Source organism: Podarcis filfolensis (assembly GCF_964270895.1).
Source record: "Podarcis filfolensis genome assembly, chromosome: 12".
Lineage (NCBI taxonomy): Eukaryota > Metazoa > Chordata > Lepidosauria > Squamata > Lacertidae > Podarcis > Podarcis filfolensis.
In genome coordinates this window covers 57,682,344-57,704,926 of record NC_139614.1, presented here as the reverse complement: position 1 = coordinate 57,704,926, position 22,583 = coordinate 57,682,344, and the positions used below count along the sequence as shown (strand labels likewise).

General features: G+C 46.3%; 3 protein-coding genes across 3 annotated transcripts in view; 2 read left to right on the top strand and 1 right to left on the bottom strand.

The window, feature by feature from the left end:
- Positions 1-22,583, top strand: part of LOC310745974 (uncharacterized protein) — a 618,230-nt gene that overhangs the window by 477,172 nt on the left and 118,475 nt on the right. The window lies entirely within an intron of this gene.
- LOC310746125 (uncharacterized protein) lies at positions 1,189-11,078 on the top strand. Its single transcript, XM_083579896.1, has 2 exons — positions 1,189-1,657; positions 4,989-11,078. Exons 1-2 carry the CDS (start codon positions 1,561-1,563, stop codon positions 6,236-6,238), a joined length of 1,347 nt encoding a protein of 448 aa, XP_083436022.1. The 5' UTR covers positions 1,189-1,560; the 3' UTR covers positions 6,239-11,078.
- LOC310746034 (uncharacterized protein) lies at positions 11,439-21,718 on the bottom strand. Its single transcript, XM_083579613.1, has 6 exons — positions 21,699-21,718; positions 17,313-17,817; positions 15,996-16,077; positions 15,642-15,721; positions 14,855-14,981; positions 11,439-13,798 (listed from the first exon to the last, which is right to left on the bottom strand). Exons 2-6 carry the CDS (start codon positions 17,724-17,726, stop codon positions 12,549-12,551), a joined length of 1,953 nt encoding a protein of 650 aa, XP_083435739.1. The 5' UTR covers positions 17,727-17,817; positions 21,699-21,718; the 3' UTR covers positions 11,439-12,548.

Here is a 22,583-nt window from a genome sequence, read left to right as displayed (position 1 = left end):
AGGGGCATAGCTGGGCCACCAACTGAAGATGATGGAAGGCACTCGGGGCCACTGAGGCCACCTGAGCCTCGAACGACAGCAAAGGATCCAGGAGGACCCCCAAGCTATGAGCCTGCTCCTTCAGAGGAAGTGTAACCCCATCAAGAGCAGGTGGCCTTCCAGCCATCTGGTCTAGGGTACCACCCACTAACAGAGCCCCAGTCGTATCTGGATTGTGTTTACTGGATTGAGCATACTGCTGACAACATGCGCCAAACCTCCAGATAACCCCACCCAGCAGTTTAATGTAGATGTTAAACAACATGGGGGATAGGATTGAGCCCTGCGGAACCCCACATTGATGGTTCCCTGGGGCTAAAAATTACCGTATTTTTCGCTCTATAGGACGCACTTTTTCCCCTCCAAAAATGAACGGGAAATGTGTGTGCGTCCCATGGAGCGAATGCAGGCTCCCTGGCTTCAGCGATAGCAAGGCAAAGCCTCCGAAGCCTGCGCTCTTTGAGGCTGGCGGTGGGGAAAGCAGCGCTTCCCCCATCGCCCGCCCCAGAGGATGGGGGGCAGCAGGAAGGCGCGCGACGCCTTCCCGCTACTCTGCAACCCGGCTTCGAGGCCGGCGGTGGGGAAAGCAGCGCTTCCCCCATCGCCAGCCCCAGAGGATGGGGGGCAGCAGGAAGGCGCGCGACGCCTTCCCGCTACTCTCCAACCCTCCTGTGGGCTTTTGCGGGAGATGAGGGAATTCCCCCACCTCCCACAAAAGCAGGCAAAAGCCGTGCGCTCTTTAAAGGCTGCGCGGCTCTTGCAGGCTTTTCTGCGAGGTGGGGGAATTCCCCCACCTCCAGAAAAGCGTGCAAGAGCCGCGCAGCCTTTAAAGAGCGCGCAGCTCTTGGGGGCTTTTCCCCAAGGAGGGAGAAGGGACTGACTGGCCGAGTCCGTCCCTTCTCCCTCCTGCGGGCTTTTGCGGGAGATGGGGGAATTCCCCCACCTCCCGCAAAAGCAGGCAAAAGCCGCGCAGCCTTTAAAGAGCCATGCGACAGGAGAGAGAGAGGAGAGAACAAAGGATAATAAAAGATACCGGACAGGAGAGAAGGAGTTCGAATGAGCTGCCCTCCATCCATGAAAATATTGCTGGCTCTCTGTGTCTTTATTTTATGCTAAACAGCGCCATTTGTGACGGCTGGCTCCGATATACCCTTAAGACAGGATTTATTAAGGAAAAGACAATGGGGAGGCTTTTCCATTTTCCTTTGAACTTGCAGAGAAAACATTTGGTCAGTTTGGGACAGTTTGGGAATCAAAATGGTTCCAGGTCGGTCTTCCTGTGCTGATCTATGTATGTGCTTGGTTGGTACACTTATGAACATTTAACATATATCTAAGACCTCAAAATTCCTATCACACAATAAAATAATTCCATTATAACGTTAAAAGAAGCACCCATAATTAAGATGTGCAGCAAAACAATCCCATGAAAACAATGCAGCAATTAACAGAACAATATGTAATAAATAAATATTTGTGCTGTCTAAGAGGAGAACTTTTCCCTTTTTCTGTTAGGGTCCAATGTGCTTTGAAGATATAGCTGTTCATTTCACAGATGAGGAGTGGACTCTGCATAAGGAAGTCATGGAGGAGAATAATGGGATCATGGACTCTACCAGTAAGTCTCCCTGTTTGACCATAATATCTGCTTTGAAATTCAATACATATCTACATGTGATGAACGTCCACTATTTCGATGGGGCTCAATATTGCTGCCTACAACATTTGGAATTCTAACACCCCACTGCTTACCTTGAATGGAGGGCTGTTTACTGTTTTGTCTGCGAATATTCTTATTCTTATTTATTCCATGTATACACGGCCCTATACGCGGAAGTCTCAGGGCAGTTCACAAACAAGACCACAACATAAAAACAAACCAAAAACAATAACACCTCCCCAAAAAACTCAAAAGAGGCTTATTCTAAAAGGGTGTTGGATGTCAATAAGATCAACCAAAGGTCTGGTTAAAAAGGAACATTTTTGCCTGGTGCCTAAAGGTGTATAATGAAGGCACCAGGTGAACTTACCTGGGGAGAGCATTCCACAAAGAAAGAGCCACTGCAGAGAAGGCCCGTTCTCGTGTTGCCACCCTCTGGACCTCTCAAGGAGGAGGCACACAAAGAAGGGCCTCGGAAGATGATCTCAGTATCTAGGTAGGTTCATATGGAAACAGGTGGTCCTTGAGGTTTTGTGGTCCTGAGCTGTTTAAGGCTTTATAGGTCAAAACCACCACTTTGAATTGGGCCCAGAAACTAATCGGTAGCCAGTGCAGTTGGACCAGGATCGGTGTAATATGCTCAGACCATCTTGCTCCGGTGAGCAACCTGGCCATTGAATTCTGCATCAGCTGAAGCTTCCAAACCGTTTTTAGAGGCAGCCCTACGTAGAACGCATTGCAGTAATCTAACCTTGAGGTTACCAGAGCATAGACAACAGTAGTTAGGCTATCCTTGTCCAGATAGGGGCATAGCTGGGCCACCAACTGAAGATGATGGAAGGCACTCGGGGCCACTGAGGCCACCTGAGCCTCGAACGACAGCAAAGGATCCAGGAGGACCCCCAAGCTATGAGCCTGCTCCTTCAGAGGAAGTGTAACCCCATCAAGAGCAGGTGGCCTTCCAGCCATCTGGTCTAGGGTACCACCCACTAACAGAGCCCCAGTCGTATCTGGATTGTGTTTACTGGATTGAGCATACTGCTGACAACATGCGCCAAACCTCCAGATAACCCCACCCAGCAGTTTAATGTAGATGTTAAACAACATGGGGGATAGGATTGAGCCCTGCGGAACCCCACATTGATGGTTCCCTGGGGCTAAAAATTACCGTATTTTTCGCTCTATAGGACGCACTTTTTCCCCTCCAAAAATGAACGGGAAATGTGTGTGCGTCCCATGGAGCGAATGCAGGCTCCCTGGCTTCAGCGATAGCAAGGCAAAGCCTCCGAAGCCTGCGCTCTTTGAGGCTGGCGGTGGGGAAAGCAGCGCTTCCCCCATCGCCCGCCCCAGAGGATGGGGGGCAGCAGGAAGGCGCGCGACGCCTTCCCGCTACTCTGCAACCCGGCTTCGAGGCCGGCGGTGGGGAAAGCAGCGCTTCCCCCATCGCCAGCCCCAGAGGATGGGGGGCAGCAGGAAGGCGCGCGACGCCTTCCCGCTACTCTCCAACCCTCCTGTGGGCTTTTGCGGGAGATGAGGGAATTCCCCCACCTCCCACAAAAGCAGGCAAAAGCCGTGCGCTCTTTAAAGGCTGCGCGGCTCTTGCAGGCTTTTCTGCGAGGTGGGGGAATTCCCCCACCTCCAGAAAAGCGTGCAAGAGCCGCGCAGCCTTTAAAGAGCGCGCAGCTCTTGGGGGCTTTTCCCCAAGGAGGGAGAAGGGACTGACTGGCCGAGTCCGTCCCTTCTCCCTCCTGCGGGCTTTTGCGGGAGATGGGGGAATTCCCCCACCTCCCGCAAAAGCAGGCAAAAGCCGTGCGCTCTTTAAAGGCTGCACGGCTCTTGCAGGCTTTTCCCCCCACCTCCCGCAAAAGCAGGCAAAAGCCGTGCGCTCTTTAAATGGGCTGCGCGGCTTTGCTGGCTTTTCTAGGAGGTGGGGGAATTCCCCCACCTCGCAGAAAAGCCCGCAGGAGCCGCGCAGCCTTTAAAGAGCGAGCGGCTCTTGGGGGCTTTTCCCCAAGGACGGAGAAGGGACTGACTGGCCGTTTCAGTCCCTTCTCCCTCCTGGTCGAAAAGCCCGCAGGAGTCACACGGGGCTCCTGTGGGCTTTTGCGGGAGGTGGGGGAATTCCGCCACCTCCCGCAAAAGCAGGGAGAAGGTCTTGGAGTAGCGCACAGGCTGCGTGCAGCCTGTCCACTGCTCCCAGAGCTGCGGGGGGGAGGATCATATTTTTTCCTTGATTTCCCCCCCTGAAAACTAGGTGCGTCCTATGGTCCGGTGCGTCCAATCGTGCGAAAAACACGGTATTCCCCAAGTAACACCCTCTGGGAATGACCATCCAAGTAGGACTGGAACCACCTTAAAGCGGTGCCGCCCACCCCTAGTTTGGAGAGTCACTTCAGAAGGATACCATGGTCGATGGTATCGAAAGCCGCTGAGAGGTTGAGAAGACTTAACAGGGATGTGTTTCCCTTGTCTCTCTCTTGACAGAGGTCATCATTCATGGTGACCAAAGCAGTTTCTGTGCCAAAACTGGGCCTAAACCCCGATTGAAATGGATCCAGAAAATCAGTTTCTTCCAAAAGCACCTGGATCTGGTCTATGACCACACGCTCTAGAACCTTGTCCAGGAAAGGGAGATTAGCAACTGGCCGGTAGTTAGTTAGGTTTTCTGAATCCAGGGAAAGCTTCTTAAGGAGTGGTTTTACCACTGGCTCCTTCAAACAGGCAGGGACCACCCCCTCTTGTAAGAGGCATTGATCACCACCCTGACCTAGCCAGCTGTTGCCTCCCTGCTGGTTTTTATCAGCCAAGATGAGCAAGAGCCCAATTGGTCACCCTGACGGATCCGAGCACCTTGTCCACACCCTCGAGCCTTAGCAACTGAAACTGAGCCAAAACAACAGGCCTAGACTGTGCTCTGGACACCCGTCCAGTTATGCTTTTTAGGCCTGATCAGGCTGGTCTGAACTGCCCAGGCCTTTTTAAATGTAAGCTTCAAAGGAGTTAGGGATGTTGAAGTAGCTTCTGTCAGGTTCTTTGTTATTGGAGATGGAGGGGATGCCATGATTGGGTCAAACAAAATCCATCACACAAAAGAGCTTGGCTTTAAGAATCTCAAGTTCCCATAAGTATTATGTTAAGGCTAGTTAACAAAGGCAGTGAACCCGGCAAGAAGACATCACATCTAATGCCCCTCAGTTTTTCCTCTATCAAAATCATTCATTAGCATTGTTCAATAACTGAGGGCTCCATTTCTTCCTGGGACTATCATCTGTTACTCCCTTCATTGTAGGTGGTGATGAATTGGACATTAAGAACAAGGGAAACCACGGCAAAGTCCACGAAGTGGAGAAACCATATAAGTATTCAGAGTATGGCGAGAACTTCATTCAGAGCTCCCGTTGCAATCAAACAAATTCCATTGGGAAGAAATCCTATCAGTGCTTGGAATGTGGAAAGAGCTTCAGTAAGAAGGGCACACTCATAGTCCATCAAAGAATTCATACAGAGGAGAAACCATATCTTTGCATTGAATGTGGTAAGAGCTTCACCCAAAAGGGAAATTTCACTTCCCATCAAAGAATTCATACAGGGGAGAAACCATATCAGTGCTTGGAATGTGGAAAAAGCTTCCGTAAGAACTGCCATCTCACTGCCCATCAAAGAACTCATACAGGGGAGAAACCATATCAGTGCTTGGAATGTGGAAAAAGCTTCACCCGAAGGGGAAGTCTCACTTCCCATCAAAGAATTCATACAGAGGAGAAACCATATCAGTGCATGGAATGTGGTAAGAGCTTCAGTGAGAAGCACACACTTATAGACCATCAAAGAACTCATACAGGGGAGAAACCGTATCAGTGCTTGGAATGTGGAAAGAGGTTCAGTCATAGGTCCAATCTTTCTTCCCATCATAAAATTCATACAGGGGAAAAACCGTATCAGTGCTTGGAATGTGGAAAGAGGTTCAGTCAGAGTGCCAATCTCACAACCCATCAAAGAATTCATACAGGGGTGAAACCATATCAGTGCTTGGAATGTGGGAAGAGCTTCAGTAAGAAGGGCACACTCATAGTCCATCAAAGAATTCATACAGAGGAGAAACCATATCTTTGCATTGAATGTGGTAAGAGCTTCACCCAAAAGGGAAATTTCACTTCCCATCAAAGAATTCATACAGGGGAGAAACCATATCAGTGCTTGGAATGTGGAAAAAGCTTCACCCGAAGGGGAAGTCTCACTTCCCATCAAAGAATTCATACAGAGGAGAAACCATATCAGTGCATGGAATGTGGTAAGAGCTTCAGTGAGAAGCACACACTTATAGACCATCAAAGAATTCATACAGGGGAAAAACCGTATCAGTGCTTGGAATGTGGAAAGAGGTTCAGTCAGAGTGCCAATCTCACAACCCATCAAAGAATTCATACAGGGGTGAAACCATATCAGTGCTTGGAATGTGGAAAAAGTTTCAGTCACAGCACCAGTCTCACTTCTCATCACAGAATTCATACAGGGGGGAGTGACCATTTAAATGCTTGAAATATGGGAGTTACTTTATGGAAGCACAAAGTTTCATTGAAATGAAAGCAGTGGAAAGAGGTTCAGTCACAACACCCATCTCACTTCCCATCAAATAAGCCACAGTGGGCATAACCATAGAAATGGGTATCTACAAATTTAATTTTAGGAGATTGTGATTTGTCTGCAGGCAAGGATTGCCATAGTGTTTATGTCCTTCAGAAACACAGCAAAGAAGTCAATATTGTCTCTACAACCATGGAGTGAAAAAGCCTTGCTGAAATTGAGCTACACTACATCTACAGCATTCCCCTGAACCACCAATGTTGTACCTTTATCATAGTAACCTTTTCCAAATGCTCACTGGCTGACTGTTTATCTTTTCTAGGACCTTTTCCTGGTACCAATGTCAAGCTCACTAGTTTTTCAGTTATTTTCAGGTTTTATTTTTCTCCCTTTTTGAAGATGGGAACAACATATTGCCTCCTCCAGTTTGTAGGGACCTCGCCTGTTCTCCAGGAATTCTCAAAGATCATAGACAATGGCTCTGAAATTACATCTGCAAGCTCCTTTAATAAGCCTTGGATGCAGCTCATCAGGCCCTGGAGATCTGAATTCATTTAAAGTAGCCTGGTGTTCCCTTACTACCTCTTTTCATATCTTGGGCTTCAGCTCCCTCTTCACACCATTTATTCTGTTACCACCAGGTTGGGCATCACTTTCCTTTTGGGTAAAGACAGAGGCGAAGAAGGTGTTGAGTAGTTTCCACCTTTTCTCTGTCACCCAATAGCATTTCTCCGTGTTCCCCATGCAGAGGACCTATCACTTGCTTGTTCTTTCTTTTGCTTCAAACATAGCTGAAAAAAACCCTTTTAAAAATTATTTTTAACTTTTCCTGCAAGCCTGAGCTCATTCTGAGCTTTAGCCCACCTGCAACTGTATACTCTTTTGTGATTTTCCCTTTCTTAGAAATGCCCTTCTTGAATCTCAGCTGATCTGTAAGCTCCTTATGCAGCCATCCTGGTATCTTCAGATGCCTCCCACTTTTCTTTCTTATTGGAATTGTCTGCATTTGGGCCTTCAATATTTCACCTTTTAGAAACTCATCCATTTTGGACTCCCTTCTCTTTTGAATATTTTTGACCATTGGATCTCACCCAGTGGCTCCTTAAGCTTTATAGGAACCTCTAATTCTTTATTCATTTCTTAACACCTGCATATCAAATTGATAACAAATATTCATGAAAAATAATTGTGGGGTTTTTGTTGTTGTTCTAGTATCTCGGGGGTCTCAGAAGCTGAAAATGCTGCTGGTCCAAACAATGTTGTTTAACCAATGTTGTAGCTGTAAATATTGCCATTGGGTTACATCTGATTGCTGATTTTTATCTCATAACACAGTGTTGCTTAAAAATTCATGTTCAGCATCCATCAGTTGATCCAAAGTCAAAATACTTGCTTCCATCCAATCTTTCCATATCACCATCTTTCCCCATTTTTTAAAGTTAGATTTTCCTATAAAGTCAATATAGCATGGGGAAATTGGCCGCATCTTTTTTTTATTAGACATTCCATAACTTTATAACTGACATAATTCTTTCCAAAGTTCTAACGTATTTCGATCCTAATGCCGTCCATCCAACCAAAGGTGCTATGTATGTATATTCCAAAGTTGCCTAAACCAGTTGTTGGCTTCCAGTATTTAACGCCTTACATTGTTATAAAACTATCAGGAGAATTACATGGGGAAAACCCTCTTGTCGCTCAAGATTCCCGAGGGAAGGTACCTTGTTGGTCAAGGGAAGAACCAAGGGAATGCAGAGCAAAGCCACCAGTAAGCCAGATCCTTATTCAAAGAATACTGTTGCAACAGCAAAGGAAGGAAGGAGAGACCCGAAACAAAAGGGTTTTACATTTTATACCTTTGGATTTGGGGCAGTTCCTGTGGGTGCAAGAGTCATTCGTTCTCAGTAGCAATGGTGTAGTTTAGTTTGTGTGATGTTCCCAGAAGCTATAAAAAGCCTGGACTGTTTACATCAGGTGCAAGGACATGTTGAAGAATGTTACCTGGACGTGCACAGCTCCTGAACTGAACTGAACTGTGGGAACTGTCTTAGTCTGATCTCTGCCTTCAAACTGTGAAGATGTAAGCAGAGGGTCTGGTAGCCTATGAGACTGTTAAGCAGACCTCTACCAGGGCTCCGATAGAAAAATTAATTTCTGTATATAATCTGTAACCATTACGCTTAATGCTGACATTAAAAGACTTCTCTCTACTTTGGATGTTTCCTGTGTTTTATTTTCTTCACTCCATGCTTCACTCTGCTAAATGGGGCCAGGGTCTTTGAAAGCATGCTGGTCCCAAGGAAAAGAGTTTGAATTGCCTAAGAAAACTCCTAACAGGCTGTGGTGGACTGTTGATACCGCAACAGGTTATGGGAGTTTGGATATGGCAAATATCCAACAGTTCCTTGGTCAAGGTGACCTCCCTAAAAAGGCCATGGTTATGTCACCAAGAGGTGGTACAAACAGACAGGGTAATTTACAAGGCACAGCTCAAATCAATACATTCCAGGTGTTAAGAAATTTTCCAGTGTAAAGAAAATACAAGTTGATTACATTCAGAACATACCTTTTCAAATATTGAGCAAAATTTATTCGCTGATTTCACATTTACAAAGATGCATACAATTATGCTTCCTCTTAGAACTGGAGGGGGGGGAATACATGAGATCTGAAGTCTCCAGTCCATTGTAAGAGTTCCTGGGACTATGTGCTAGGAAGAATATTCCACATGTCCTTCATGCCTGTATTGGGAAGTTTGGTCTTCGCCATGTGAGTAAGTGAGAAACAAACCTTTATTTAACTGTATTTCTGCGAGTATGAGAGCTTTCCCCCCTTTAAAACATCAAGAATAGAAAGGTTCCTCTAAATAGGTGCCCCCCCCATTTTATGAGGCCCCTTCTAAGTGTTCTGAATGTTCTACTGCGGTTGCTTATCAGACATAGGAGGTGCCACTGTTGAATATTTAGGAATATTTCTGTTTGACAGCTCAGGAACCGGTTTTCCTTTACTAAAATACTGCATTGGTCAAATGTCTGCTTGGGGAGCTGTGGGTTTGGGTGTGTTTATCTCCACACATCCCTTATGCGGGTGCAATTTTTATAACAACAGTAAGCTCCAGATTCAGAATACTGAATCCTTCCTCATTAATTTGTAGTTGCATTTTCTGTAAATATATTATTGGAATCAAAAACCCCATAGAAAATTTCTAAACAAAGAATTTCTTTTCTGAAAATATTTTATAGATATATGAACTGGAATTCCTCTCAGAATATAAATTAATATGTAATGTTCTTTTTGAGAGCATTCACCTTCCCTCCAGGATGAGGCTTTTTAAATAGATAAATAAATAATTTTTTATTAAGATGTTCCCATAACACAGTAAAATTATAACCGCAGAAGATACAAGATTATAACTACAGATGAAAAAAAAAGAGAAACAGAAAAAAAGAAAGGGATATTAAAGAAAGGAAAAAGAGAAAGAATAATACAATGAAAAACAGAAAGAATCATTAGCGAAAGAAATTTTTTTCCCACCTGCCAGTTACATTAAAAATTATGATTATTTTAAGCATTTGGTCCATAGGAACATCCATCTCTTTCCTTTGTAGTGAAGACCAGAATAAAGAGCACAAAACATGATTACTATGCAGTACAGTCCAATCTTCTTCACGATCTTTCGGGGGAAATTTCTTAAAGCTCTAACAGTCCCTGCTGTGTCTTCAGTTCTCCAAAGGAGTACAGACCCTGGGTGAGGGTGAAGACTCCTGGAATCCCATGCGTGACTCAGTGGGCGTTGGGGTGGTTGATAACAGTATTAAGAATAAGCAGTCAATACAAAATGCCAATGCAGTAACAAGAAGAGCTTAACACAAGGATGTAGGAAAATCTTATGTCTTCTCACAGGGGCCAACCAGATCCCCTAAAGGGAAGAAGCCAATAATAATAATAATAATAATAATAATTATTATTATTATTATTATTATTATTATTATTATTATTATTATTTATACCCTGCCCATCTGGCTGGGTTTCCTGGGCAAGACAGTTCCATGGTTTAACTCTGTGCTGTGTGAAGGAGGACTTTCCTGGCATCAAACAGTCAGTGGCAATGATGCTTCTGAATGCCATTTGCTGGAAACCACAAGAGGGAAGGGTGCGTTTGTGTTCCGCTTGCGGGTTTCCCATTATGGACATCTGGTTGGACACTGCGAGGACATGATGCTGGTCTACATGGGCCACTGGCCTGATCCAGCAGGCTCCCTCTAGGTTCTTATGTTGTGCTCTCATTTCTGGCAAGTCACTGCCAGTTCAGACCCTTGTGAGGAACAGTTGAAGGAGCTGAGGAGGTTTGGCCTGGAGAAGAGAAAGCTGAGAGGTGATATGAGACTCACCTTAAAGGGTTGTTGTATGGAAGATGGAGCAAGCTCGCTTTCTGCTTCTCCCGATGGTAGGTCCCCCTGCGCCTCCAGTGAAGAGCATCATGGGACAGTGCTGGGGTAGACCTCTCTTTGCCCAAGACCCTGGAGACCTGCTTCCTGCCATAGCAGACTCCATTGGGCTGCATGGACCAGCATTCTGATTCAGTCTTCATTGGCAGTAGGGGGTTCACGGCCAGACAGCTAGCTAGCCTGCCTAGCCTTTTCTCTTCCATTCCTTTCTCAGCCCAAGAGCCACATTCCCTTCTGAGGAACCTTCCAGGGGCCACATGTGAGTGATGGGGAGGACCAGAGATAAAAGTAGGTGGAGCAATGAATGTAAATGTTAGCTTTGCACAGTAGGCAAGGTCTGAAATAATAATAATAATAATAATAATAATAATAATAATAATAATAATAATAATAATATCTTTATTGTCATTGCCCCCTCTCAGGGACAACGAAATTACTTGACTGCTCCATAAAAACACTAATTAAAACAATACAGTATAGTACAGCAAGGAAGATTAGATGACTTTCAAAGTCCAGGCTTCCCATTCAGGGCTGAGATCGCTCTGGAGAAGAAGCTGTTCTTAAGACGGCTCGTTCTTGTCTTCATCGTCCTGTATCTCCGTCCCGACGGCAGGAGCTCGAAGAGACAGTGACCAGGATGCGATGGATCTTTTACTATGAAAGAGCCATGATCAGGCACCTACCTTCCTTCCTTCCTTCCTTCCTTCCTTTCTTTCTTTCTTTCTTTCTTTCTTTCTTTCTTTCTTTCTTCCCTAAAAATTTCATTAGATTTTCATAACTTTTAACGAATTAACTTCAGACTTTAAACTTATTATATAACTTGTATAAAGCGATGGATGTGTGACATAGCTAAAGTGGAAAGTGATAGGGGAAAAGCAATGAGGAGTCACTGGCCCTTGACCTGCCCAGGTGTGGCATTCAGGGGGTGGGACCTCAAGTCAGCGAATAGCGAGCCAGGTCCGTTGGTAACTCCAGGCCACTGCTGAGACAACTTGTATGTTCTGCTTCCACGGCAGGGTCCCTAGCTGTGGTCTTGACCACTCCGTGGTCCTTCTCCATGTTGCTGATCCCCTTCCTGAGAACTGGGGATCTGGGTGCTAGAGAAGTCCTCCAGCTGGTGCAGTGGTGTTTCCCATGGATAGAATACCCATGTGCCACTCCAAGGCTTTTTATTCTTCCACTCTCACTTCCCTTATTCAGCAGTGAGATGCAGCACCAGCAAACAAAAAAGAAAAGAAAATGCTATTCTGGGCTGCATCAACAGAAGTATAGTGCCTGGATAGAAGGAAGTCATGCTCGAATCTAACTTGGTCAGACTCCACCTAGAATTCTGTGTCCAGGTTTGGGCACCACAAGTTAAGAAGGATATTGACAAGCTGTAGCATGTGCAGAGGAGGGTGACCATGATGATCAAGGCTCAGAAAAACAAAGTCTTATGAGGAATAGCTGGATTCAGTATGTTAAGCCTGGAAAAGAGGAGATTGAGAGAAAGTCTGATAGCTATCTTGAAATATTGAAACGGCTGCCACATTGAAGGTGGGGCAAGCTCATATTCTCCTGCTCTGGAGGTTAGGGCCCTAATCAATGGCTTCAAGTTACAAAAAAATGAGGTTCTGAGTAAACGTCAGGTAGAACCTTCTGAGAGTAGGAGGTGTTTGACAGTGGAACCGACTCCTTGGAAGACGGTGGATTCTCCTTCTTTGCAGGTTTTTAAGCGGAGGTTGGATGGCTATCTGTCTTGCATGCTTCAGTTTAAATTACAGCATTGCAGGAGGTTGGAATAGATGGCCCTTGGAGCCTCTTCCAACTATAGAATTCTACGTTTCTATGATTGTCCTGGTATGCATTCTTTGATGTGAAGTGAGATTGACTCGCTGACTGAAGCTCTTCCCACATTGCAAGCAGTGATATGGTTTCTCCCCTGTATGAATTCTTTCATGTGCCATGAGATTGGACCTCTGACTGAAGCTCTTTCCACATTCCAAGCACTGATATGGTTTCTCACCTGTATGAATTCTTTGATGAGCTGTGAGATGGGTGTTCTGACTGAAGTTCTTTCCACATTCCAAGCACTGATAAGGCTTCTCCCCTGTATGAATTCTTTGATGGGACATGAGGTTGGAACTCTGACTGAAGCTCTTTCCACATTCAGTGCACTGATATGGATTCGCAATTGTATGAATTCTTTGATGGGCTGCAAGACTTTCCTTCTGGGTGAAGCTCTTTCTACATTCCAAGCACTTATATGGTTTCTCCCCTGTATGAATTCTTTCATGGGAAGTGAGACTTTCCTTCCAGGTGAAGCTCTTTCCACATTCCATGCACTGATGTGGTTTCTCTTTGCTATGAGTTCTTTTATGGGAATTGAGATGGGAGTTCCGACTGAAGGTCTTTCCACATTCCAAGCACTGAAATGGTTTCTCCCCTGTATGAATTCTTTGATGGAAACTGAGATTTAACTTCTGGGTGAAGCTCTTTCCACATTCCAAACACTGAAATGGCTTCTCTCCCGTATGAATTCTTTGATGCACCCTAAGAATGGCACACTGACTAAAGCTCTTCCCACATTCCAGGCAGTGATACGGTTTCTCTCCACTGTGTGTTCTTTGATGGGAAATGAGTTGGGAGTTACGACTGAAGCTCTTTGCACATTTCAAGCACTGATATGGTTTCTCCCCTGTATGAATTCTTTGATGTGAAGTTAGAGTTTCCTTCCAGGTGAAGCTCTTTCCACATTCCATGCATTGATAGGGTTTTTCCCTTGTATGAACTCTTTGATGAGAAGTGAGACTTTCCTTCCAAGCGAAGTTCTTACCACATTCCAAGCACTGATATGGTTTCTCCCCTGTGTGGATTCTTTGATGGGCTGTGAGATTAGCCCTATGACTAAAGCTCTTTTCACATTCCAAGCACTGATAGGATTTCTTCCCAAAGGGATTTCTTTTCGAGGAAATGAAATGGGACCTTTGACTGAAGTTACCTTCACACTCAGAATATTTATTTCCCTTCTCTATTGTGCAGACATTGTCCTGGTCTCCCTCATTATTAATTTCCAATTCATCACGACCTGCAACAAAGAGAGAAACGGATCTCAGCCTCAGGGAGAAACGCAGCCCTCGATTATTGAATAATGCTAATTAATGCTTGGGAAGAAGGCAGAACTGAGGGCAATTTAAAGTAAGGTCTTACAACAGGCTTCACTGCTTTTGTTGACAGCCATTAATGAACATATTTATGGGAACCTGAGTGTCAGGAACGCGTTAGCAATAAATCACATGGAGTAAGTGAAGTTAACTCTTTAAGAGAAGAAGCAGCCTGCTCAGTAGTGTCAGGCCTTACAAACACAGCAACACTTTCCAGTAGGTCTTGCCCCTATGCCTCTAAGAGTCTAAGATTCTATGTTTCCAACGTCAGTCATCTCTTTGGTCAACCAGAAACTGACAGAAACTGACCTTGCCCCTATAAGACAGTTATGGGAGCTGAAGGTCCCTGCCTTCCCACAACCGACGAAGCCCCCTCTTCTCCTGCGATCTGAGACTCCGCCAGTGGAATTGTCTCTGCTCCTCCCCCTTCATACCTCTTCTGGTTTAGGAAGATGAGGGGGGAGAGGAGCTTGTCACAGCAGGAGGGGGAGACACCCTGGCTTCTTCACCAGCATAACTCTCTTCCTCAGCTTCTGCTTCTGGACTTCTCTCTTCCACAGACTCCCCCGGCTGCTTCCTCCCACCATTGCTCTGCATCCAGCCAGTCCATGAGACAGATTTGAAAAGCCTGGCTCTTTTCTGGCCCAATAATGGAGTTTGCACCATATCCAATGTTAGACATCACTTTGGTCAACCAAACACTAACAGAAGCAGAAACAGAAAAACCTGACAGAAGCTACTTCAACTTCTGTAAGATATCTGAAGCCTGAATTTCTAAAGGACTAGGCAGTTCAGACCAACCAGGTTTAAAAAGGCAAAACTGGAGGATAACTCTATTCACGGTTCACTGTGGGGGTATCGGAATCCCAGATGCTCTTGGTGGTGTTATTGTTTAGCTCCATCAAAACATTGCAGGTTAGTGACACAGAGATACCCATTGAATTTCAAAACAGGTATCATGACCCAACAGGGAGCCTTACCGAGAGAGTCCATAATCCCACAATTCTCCTCCATGACTTCCTTATGCAGAGCTCTCTGGTCAGGATCCAGCAACGCCCACTCCTCGTCTGCAAAATGAACAGCTACATCTTCAAAGCCCACCAGACCCTAAAATAAAAAGGGAAAGGTCCCCTTCTTAGACAACATACAGATTATCTACTACACATTGCTCTGTTGTTTTCTGCCTGTTCATTACTGTTTTGTTTTAATGGAATTGTTTTACTGTACATTTTAATTATGGATGCATATTTAAACTTTTTAACAAAACTGTTTTATTGTGTATTTTAATTACTGGTATTCATATTTGGGGGAATGGGTGGAACTCCAAATGGTGTTCTTCAGATCATTCTGTCTGCTCAAACATTCCAGTTTCCCTCTTTGCTCTCCCTGTCTACTGTTCTGGAGGGAGAAACCTTCACAATGTCACAGGGAGGGGAAGGAGAAGGAAAAGCCATTTAGTGGAACTGGTGGGGCTGGTGAGCTGAGTCCTGCCCACTGTTATTTTATGATTTGCCAGCTGCTTAGAAGCCTATTTTAGCATTAAATGATAACCTTAAAAATGAAACTGAAGCTGCTGATAATTAATACTAGCAACATTCAGGAGGCTAGTTAAGGTGAGGTGGTTGTTCATCATTCTCAGCACAAAAGCCTCTTGGAATGTCCTTTACAGCCATGGTTAAAGACAGTTTTCAAAGAAGCCAAGAGCAACAGAAGCCTGGCTGCCTCATCTCACAGCCTCTTTGCCCCACAATCCTTCATTCTCCCTACCTGATCTGGTTCCATGGCTGCTGCATCTCTGCCTTCATGCAAATATGGATAAGCATCTCTTGCCAGCATCATTCTGTCACCTGTGAGAGACAAAGGTAAGTGGCAAGCCATTTTCACATGCTTCTCTTAGAGGTGAAGCAGTGCATCTCTAACTACAGGTGGGCCTGTAAAAAAGTCTCACCTACTGAGTGCATTTTGACATTTGTATCTTAGCTAGGTAAAAATACATGTCCCCACTTTGGGCTCTTGGCCCCTAGTGTCCTCCCCAAAATGTTGGAGGGGGGAACCCACAGATTAGTGGCAAAATCTACAGAATGTGTGACCAAATGGGAAAAACCCCTCCTTCCTCCTTACCCAGTGGCCTCTCTTTGGTCTCCAATGGAGTCATCTCTGCCTCAGAGGAATCCAGGCCCGTTTCTGCAAAGATAATCTTTCCCTGAAAGGGCAAAAAGGATTGGAAGCAGAGAATGGAGAGAAACATTAGAAAAGGACTGGGAGAGGCAAAAGTTTTAGGGGTACCCGTTTTCAAACAGGACAGGAAAATTGGCTTTCAGGTGGAGAGATCAAAATTAGAAACAGAATTGTTGGAACCCAATACTAAGAATTTGTCAAGAATGTATAACTTGCTGTTGAAATGGAATACACAGGATGAGACGGTTAAATCAGCTATGATTAAATGGGCACAAGACATTGGTCATGACATCATGTTTGCTGACTGGGAACAGTTATGGACCACCAGTATAAAGTTTACGGCATGTAATGCCTTAAGAGAGAACATTATGAAAATGATTTATAGGTGGTACATGACCCCAGTCAAGCTTGCAAAAATCTATCATACGCCCAATAATAAATGCTGGAAATGTAATGAAACTGAAGGTACTTTCTACCACCTTTGGTGGACGTGCCCAAGGATCAAGGCCTTCTGGGAAATGATCTATAATGAAATTAAGAAGGTCCTTAAGTGTACCTTTCATAAGAAACCAGAGGCCTTTCTCCTGGGCATGGTAGGCCAATTGGTGTCAAGGAAAGATAGGACGTTTTTTATGTATGCTACAACAGCAGCAAGAGTTCTTTTAGCAAAGTATTGGAAGACACAAGAACTACCCACGCTGGAAGAGTGGCAGACGAAGGTGATAGACTATATGGGATTGGCTGAGATGACTGGCAGAATCCGTGACCAAGGAAAAGAGACGGTGGAAGAAGATTGGAAGAAATTTAAAGTTTATCTTAAGAACTGTTGTAAAATTAATGAGTGCTAAAATGTCATGGGTAATGTAAAACAGAACTGCAGCGATAAATGACTGGGTAAGAGAAAAAGGATCAAAGAAATTGAATCATAAGTAATTGAAATTAGGGGTTGCTGAAAAAGTTTAAAACAGGGATGCAGAAAAGGGAGGTATGGGGAAGTCGTTGAAATAAGGCTTAAGAAAAAAAGGTTATGAAATTATACGTGTTTATATCTTTGTTTGTCTATGCATTGTTAGTTGTAAAGTGTTTTAATTCATGTTGGAAAATCAATAAAAATTTATATATTAAAAAAAGTTTTAGGGGTACCCGATATCATTCCTTGGAGGCTTTCCAAAAAAGGTTGGGGGATTAAGAGAGAATTTTGGGATACTCTCTCTCATGTTCAGAGCCCCTCTGGAATATCCAGAGGAAAGTATCTCTCACCTGCTGCTCTGCCTGCTTCCTCTCCTCTGCCTGACTCAGGAGGAATCCTTCGGCCAGGGCCACCGCCTGGGAACTGGTCTCCGCTCCACATTCTCTCACCCAGCTCTCCATCTCTGGCGGAAGGACAGCCAGGAACTGCTCCAAGATCACCAGGTCCAGCATCTCGGCTTTTGTGTGCCTTTCTGGCTTCAGCCACCGATGGTCAAGGTGGTATAATTGGCTGCAAATTTCTCGAGGTCCTTTGGCCTCCTGGAAGCAGAACGGCCTCAACTGCTTGCTCTGCACAACTGAGTGGAGGGTGTCCTCCTCACCCAGGATCTTCAGCAGAGAGTTTTCCCAGATTCCACCGCTGCTCCCAGTTTGGATGGCATGGCCTCTTCCTGCTTCAGGGCCAGCTGAGTCTGGCTCATCCATCTGGGCTCTCAGAAAGCTTCCAAGAGGTCGGAAGGAATCCCTTCTTCTTCTGCCCAGTTCCGTCTGTCCTAAATTGAGGCGTTTGCAAATCCTACATAAGCAAATATTATTCTGTTATGAAACAGATACACGGTCAAGAGAATAAAAAGGTTTCCTGAGAAATTGTGGGTGAATCTTGCTAGGAACCAGGGCTGGACTGAAACATAGCCCAGACTCTGAACTTTCTTTTTCCAAAACGGAAAGGGAGAAGCCAGCATCTAGGTCAGACACCTCCAAACTTGGCCCTCCAGATGTTCTGGGACTACAACACCCATCATCCCTAGCTAGCAGGACCAGTGGTCAGGGATGGTGGGAATTGTAGTGCCAAAACATCTGGAGGGCCGAATTTGGGGGTGTCTGATCTAGGCCTTCTAGAAGGGAACTTACCATGCAAAATTTGCAGGAAACATAGGGAATTTGCAGAGGCGTTTGCAACTTCTACAAAGCAAATACATTGTTTTGTTATGAAATTGATACACAGCCAGGAAAAGAAAAAAGTTCCCAGAATCTTATTAGGAACCAGGGCTGGACTGCAACACAGCCCAGACTCTGAACTTTCTTTTTCAAAAAAGGAAAAGGAGAAGCCAGCATCTAAACCATTTTAAAATGGTTGCAATCTGCTATGGAACAGTGGTAATAGTAGTGAAAATACCAACAAACAATAACAACAACAACAACAACAACAACAACAACAACAACAACAACAACAACAACAACAACAACATAAAGCCTCAAGCATGGGAAAAAAGCCTCAAGTTACACACAGACGTTCCAGAAACGGGGGGTGTGGGGTGTTTGGAATCTGCAGTTTTGAGCATTTGCCTCAGTCTCAGGCTCTGACCTCTAATAATGAACCATATGTTGCAGTTATTCCTGTAAACTAATTGGGAAATACAAATGACAAGAGAAGACTCGGTCAGTTTATCTGTATCCTTTCTTCTTCCTAGTTGTCTCCTTTTCCCTCAACCCATGAGGTATTTTCCCTCAGAGCCAGAGAAGAGTGTGGGGGTGCAGTGCCTCCGAGGTTCCAGCAGAGGGCGGGAGCCTCTCTCTCTCTCTCTCTCTCTCTCTCTCTGATTGGCTGCCAGCCCTTTTGGAGGGAAAACCCAAGAAGCCCTTCCTGAGGGAGAGAGTTGGGCAGGGCCTGATCTGAGAGGGGAGAGGGGTATTATTATTATTATTATTATTATTATTATTATTATTATTATTATCATTATTATTATTATTCGGAGAGGCGCTTTTCTGAGGGAGAACTGGCTCTGATCTGAGGGGAGAATCTCTCTAGCCAGAAGAAGGAGTCTTACAGCTTAGATAGGAAGACGGCCCAGTGGAGGGTCTGGGGAGAGTATGGAGGCAGGATTTAATCTGGAGGGCTGAGTCTGAGGCAGGAGAGGGAGGAGCTGTGGGAAGATGAACTAAACCAGGGTCTCCTTCCAGTCAGGAGGGGAGAGATCTGCTAGGAAAGGAAGACCCCCCCCAAACCAAGAACAAGGGCTGAGAGGATCCCCTGGGTCTGTGGGAAATCCCTCAGGAGTGGGATGGCTAAGAGAGAGGCGGACGAACGAAAAGTGCCCCTCTCTCAGGAACCAAAGTATTAGGCTGAGAAGGAAGATGTGCTGCAGTAAAAGTATTTAAGTGTAACCCTGGTCATAACTAAGTAAATGAACAGAAACCGAGTTAATTCTTTTACCTCCTATGGTAGAAACCTGAACTTCCAACTGAAGTGCAACAAGTGAGCTTTTAGCAACTGAAGTTTAAGAAAAGCTGTGCATGTACTACAGTGAGATCTTTCTATTTAGTTTAAGTAATAAGCCAACTTTTATTTGAAAGAATGCACCTCCTGACCCCAAATTTGTTTCATGGACCTCTTCTTTTGTAAATAAAACTGTTCTTGTTCGTTCAGCTCTTTCCTAAGACTCTAAATCACTAAGTTTCCCCTCTCACAAGATCTTCACAAGGTAGCCTGTGGGAAATTGCAGAAATTCGTGTGATTTGCATACCATGAAGTGGGTCCTCTATATTTAATGGGGGGCAGTTAGCGGAGTGAATCCACTCCTTTATTAGTTGATGGTCATTGGTGGGATCCAAGAGCCCAAAGCAGGGTGCATCAATTTTCACATAACTAAAATATGAAATGGCTGCCAATGTCCAAATGCCCTCGGCCCGTGAGGCTTTTTCTGTGGCCCATCTCTCGTTCGCCATGCGCAGCTCCACCTCTGACTTCTCATTCACCTTTCTGTCTCACAGATGGCGGAGGGATTCTGGCAAGACCGCCTCATCCATCTTTTCTTGGTGGTGGAGGAGAAGTCGCGGCTGTGGAACCAGACGAGGTGGGGAGAAGGAGCATGGGGGGGGGAGAAGAGGCCGGGGGGTGTAATGAGGTGGGTCTGCTATATTTAATGGGGGCCAGTTGGCGGGGTGAAGCCGCTACACATGGAGGGGGGTAAAGCTTAATCCTCAACTGTCCCTCAGACCTTGTGGGGGGCAGGACTATATTGGGGGGGGGGGGATGAACGAATTCCTATTCCCCACAAATAACCCAGAGATGCATTTTCAATAAAAGGACACATTCTGGATTCACCCCGCCTCCTCCAAGCAGGAAGAGACCCCCCCCCCACTCCTGGAGGGAGGCACTGACCCCTCCCTGGCCCAGCCAGCCCCTCCTCCCTGCTCTTTCTCATCCTCCCAGAGGGGCTCAGACTCATCCCAGCACTTAGTCCGCATCCTCCAGCCTGACTGACGGAGACTCAACAGGACTAGACTGGGCTCTGGACACCCAGGAGACTCCTCTGCTATTGCAGCAAACTCAAGGCTGGGCGGATGAAAGCCATTGTTTCCCCACAAAGCGGTGAGCAGCCTTTGCTATAATAATAATAATAATAATAATAATAATAATAATAATAATAATAATCTATTTGTACCCCGCCTATCTGGCTGGATTTCCCCAGCCACTCTGGGCGGCTTCCAAAAAAATATTACAATACTGTAATACATCAAACATTAAAAGCTTCCCTAAACAGGGCTGCCTTCAGATGTCTTCTAAAAGTCTGGTAGTTGTTTTTCTCTTTGACATCTGGTGGGAGGGTATTCCACAGGGCGGGCGCCACTACCAAGAAGGCCGTTTGCCTGGTTCCCTGTAACTTGGCTTCTTGCAGTGAGGGAACCGCCAGAAGGCCCTTGGTGCTGGACCTCAGTGTCCAGGCAGAATGATGGGAGTGGAGACCCTCCTTCAGATATACTGGACCAAGGCCGTTTAGGGCTTTAAAGGTCAGCACCAACACTTTGAATTGTGCTCAGAAACGTACTGGGAGCCAATGCAGATCTCTGAGAACCGGTGTTATGTTGTCTCGGCAGCCACTCCCAGTCACCAGTCCAGCTGCCGCATTCTGGATTAATTGCAGTTTCCGGGTCACCTTCAAAGGTAGCCCCACGTAGAGCGCGTTACAGTAGTCCAAGCGGGAGATAACCAGAGCATGCACCACTCTGGCGAGACAGTCCGCGGGCAGATAGGGTCTTAGCCTGCGTACCAGGTGGAGCTGGTAGACAACTGCCCTGGACACAGATTTGACCTGTGCCTCCATGGACAGTTGCAAGTCCAAAATGACTCCCAGGCTGCACACCTGGTCCTTCAGGGGCACAGTTGCCCCATTCAGGACCAGGGAATCCCCCACATCAGCCCGCCCCCTGTCCCCCAAAAACAGTACTTCTGTCTTGTCAGGATTCAACCTCAATCTGCTAGACGCCAGTTTGCTGTAAAGGAAGAACAGGGTTGCAGACCTCCTGCAAAATCACCCGCCCCCTGGCTTTGCAGAGAGCAAGGAGGGGGCGCAGGACCCTCCACTCGCTGATCTTGGGGGGGCATGCATGATCTGAACATGGCCCCCCTGCATCCTCGCCTGCAGCCCAAAGGGAGGAAAGAGAGAGGAGCCTCACCCGATTGCAGCAGGAGCCACCCAGGCAGCGCTTGCAGAAGACAGAGAAAACCTCCACCGCCCGCCCCCCCTTTGCAGGAAGTGACTTGGGAGGGAGGGGCCTTTGTTCTGGAAGACCTGTCCCCCCCCCTTCTGTACTCTCCTCTGTAGGAATTCGGTTCAGTTCCTTTTAACCCTTGGCGAGCCGAGCGCCCCAAGCTCATCCCCACCCCTCTCTCTGCGTTTTCTTCCTCCAGAGCCGGAGATGCTGTATTTTGGGGGATCTGAGCTGGTCTCCCCCTTGGCCAGAAAAAGCTTGGAGGGGAAGCGTGCCCCCCCCCCGGGCTGCATCTCCTTTCATCCCCATCCTTGCCTCCTGCTTGGCTGTAGCCAAAACCAGACAAGAAGGAACCAGATCCCACGTGCAGCTGAGCCACGTTCACGGATCGCCCTTCCCCGCAAGGCTGCGGGCCTGGCGAGTTGAAGAATGGGGGGGTTGAAGGGGGTGGATGTAGGGGGGGTCCCACCCCTTGAAGGCAGCGTCCCGCTCCCACCCCCTTCCTTCCTTCCTTCCAGTCTTCTGGGGCCTGATCCTGGACGCCCAGGAAGACACCTCTGCCACTGTAATCCACTGGTCTACAGATGCCTCAGAGGGTTGAGACCCTGGGGAGATGTCCTCAGGGTCTGAAGTCCCAGGTCCTAGGTGAAGGTAAAGGGACACCTGACCGTTAGCTCCAGTCGTGGCCGACTACGGGGTTGTGGCGCTCATCTCGCTTTATTGGCCGAGGGAGCCGGCATACAGCCTCCGCGTCATGTGGCCAGCAGGACCAAGCCGCTTCTGGCGAACCAGAGCAGTGCACGGAAACACTGTTCACCTTCCCGCCGGAGCAGTACCTATTTATCTACT

What these genes read in the sequence shown, in the direction of transcription:
- LOC310746125 (XM_083579896.1), top strand. Translation starts at nt 1,561, where the DNA reads ATGTGCTTTGAAGATATAGCTGTTCATTTCACAGATGAGGAGTGGACT. An exon ending in TGGGATCATGGACTCTACCA is followed by an intron (nt 1,658 to 4,988) that starts GTAAGTCTCCCT and finishes CCTTCATTGTAG; the next exon opens with GTGGTGATGAATTGGACATT.
- LOC310746034 (XM_083579613.1), bottom strand. Translation starts at nt 17,726, where the DNA reads ATGGATGAGCCAGACTCAGCTGGCCCTGAAGCAGGAAGAGGCCATGCC. An exon ending in GACCAAAGAGAGGCCACTGG is followed by an intron (nt 15,722 to 15,995) that starts GTAAGGAGGAAG and finishes TGTCTCTCACAG; the next exon opens with GTGACAGAATGATGCTGGCA. An exon ending in CAGCCATGGAACCAGATCAG is followed by an intron (nt 14,982 to 15,641) that starts GTAGGGAGAATG and finishes TTTTTATTTTAG; the next exon opens with GGTCTGGTGGGCTTTGAAGA.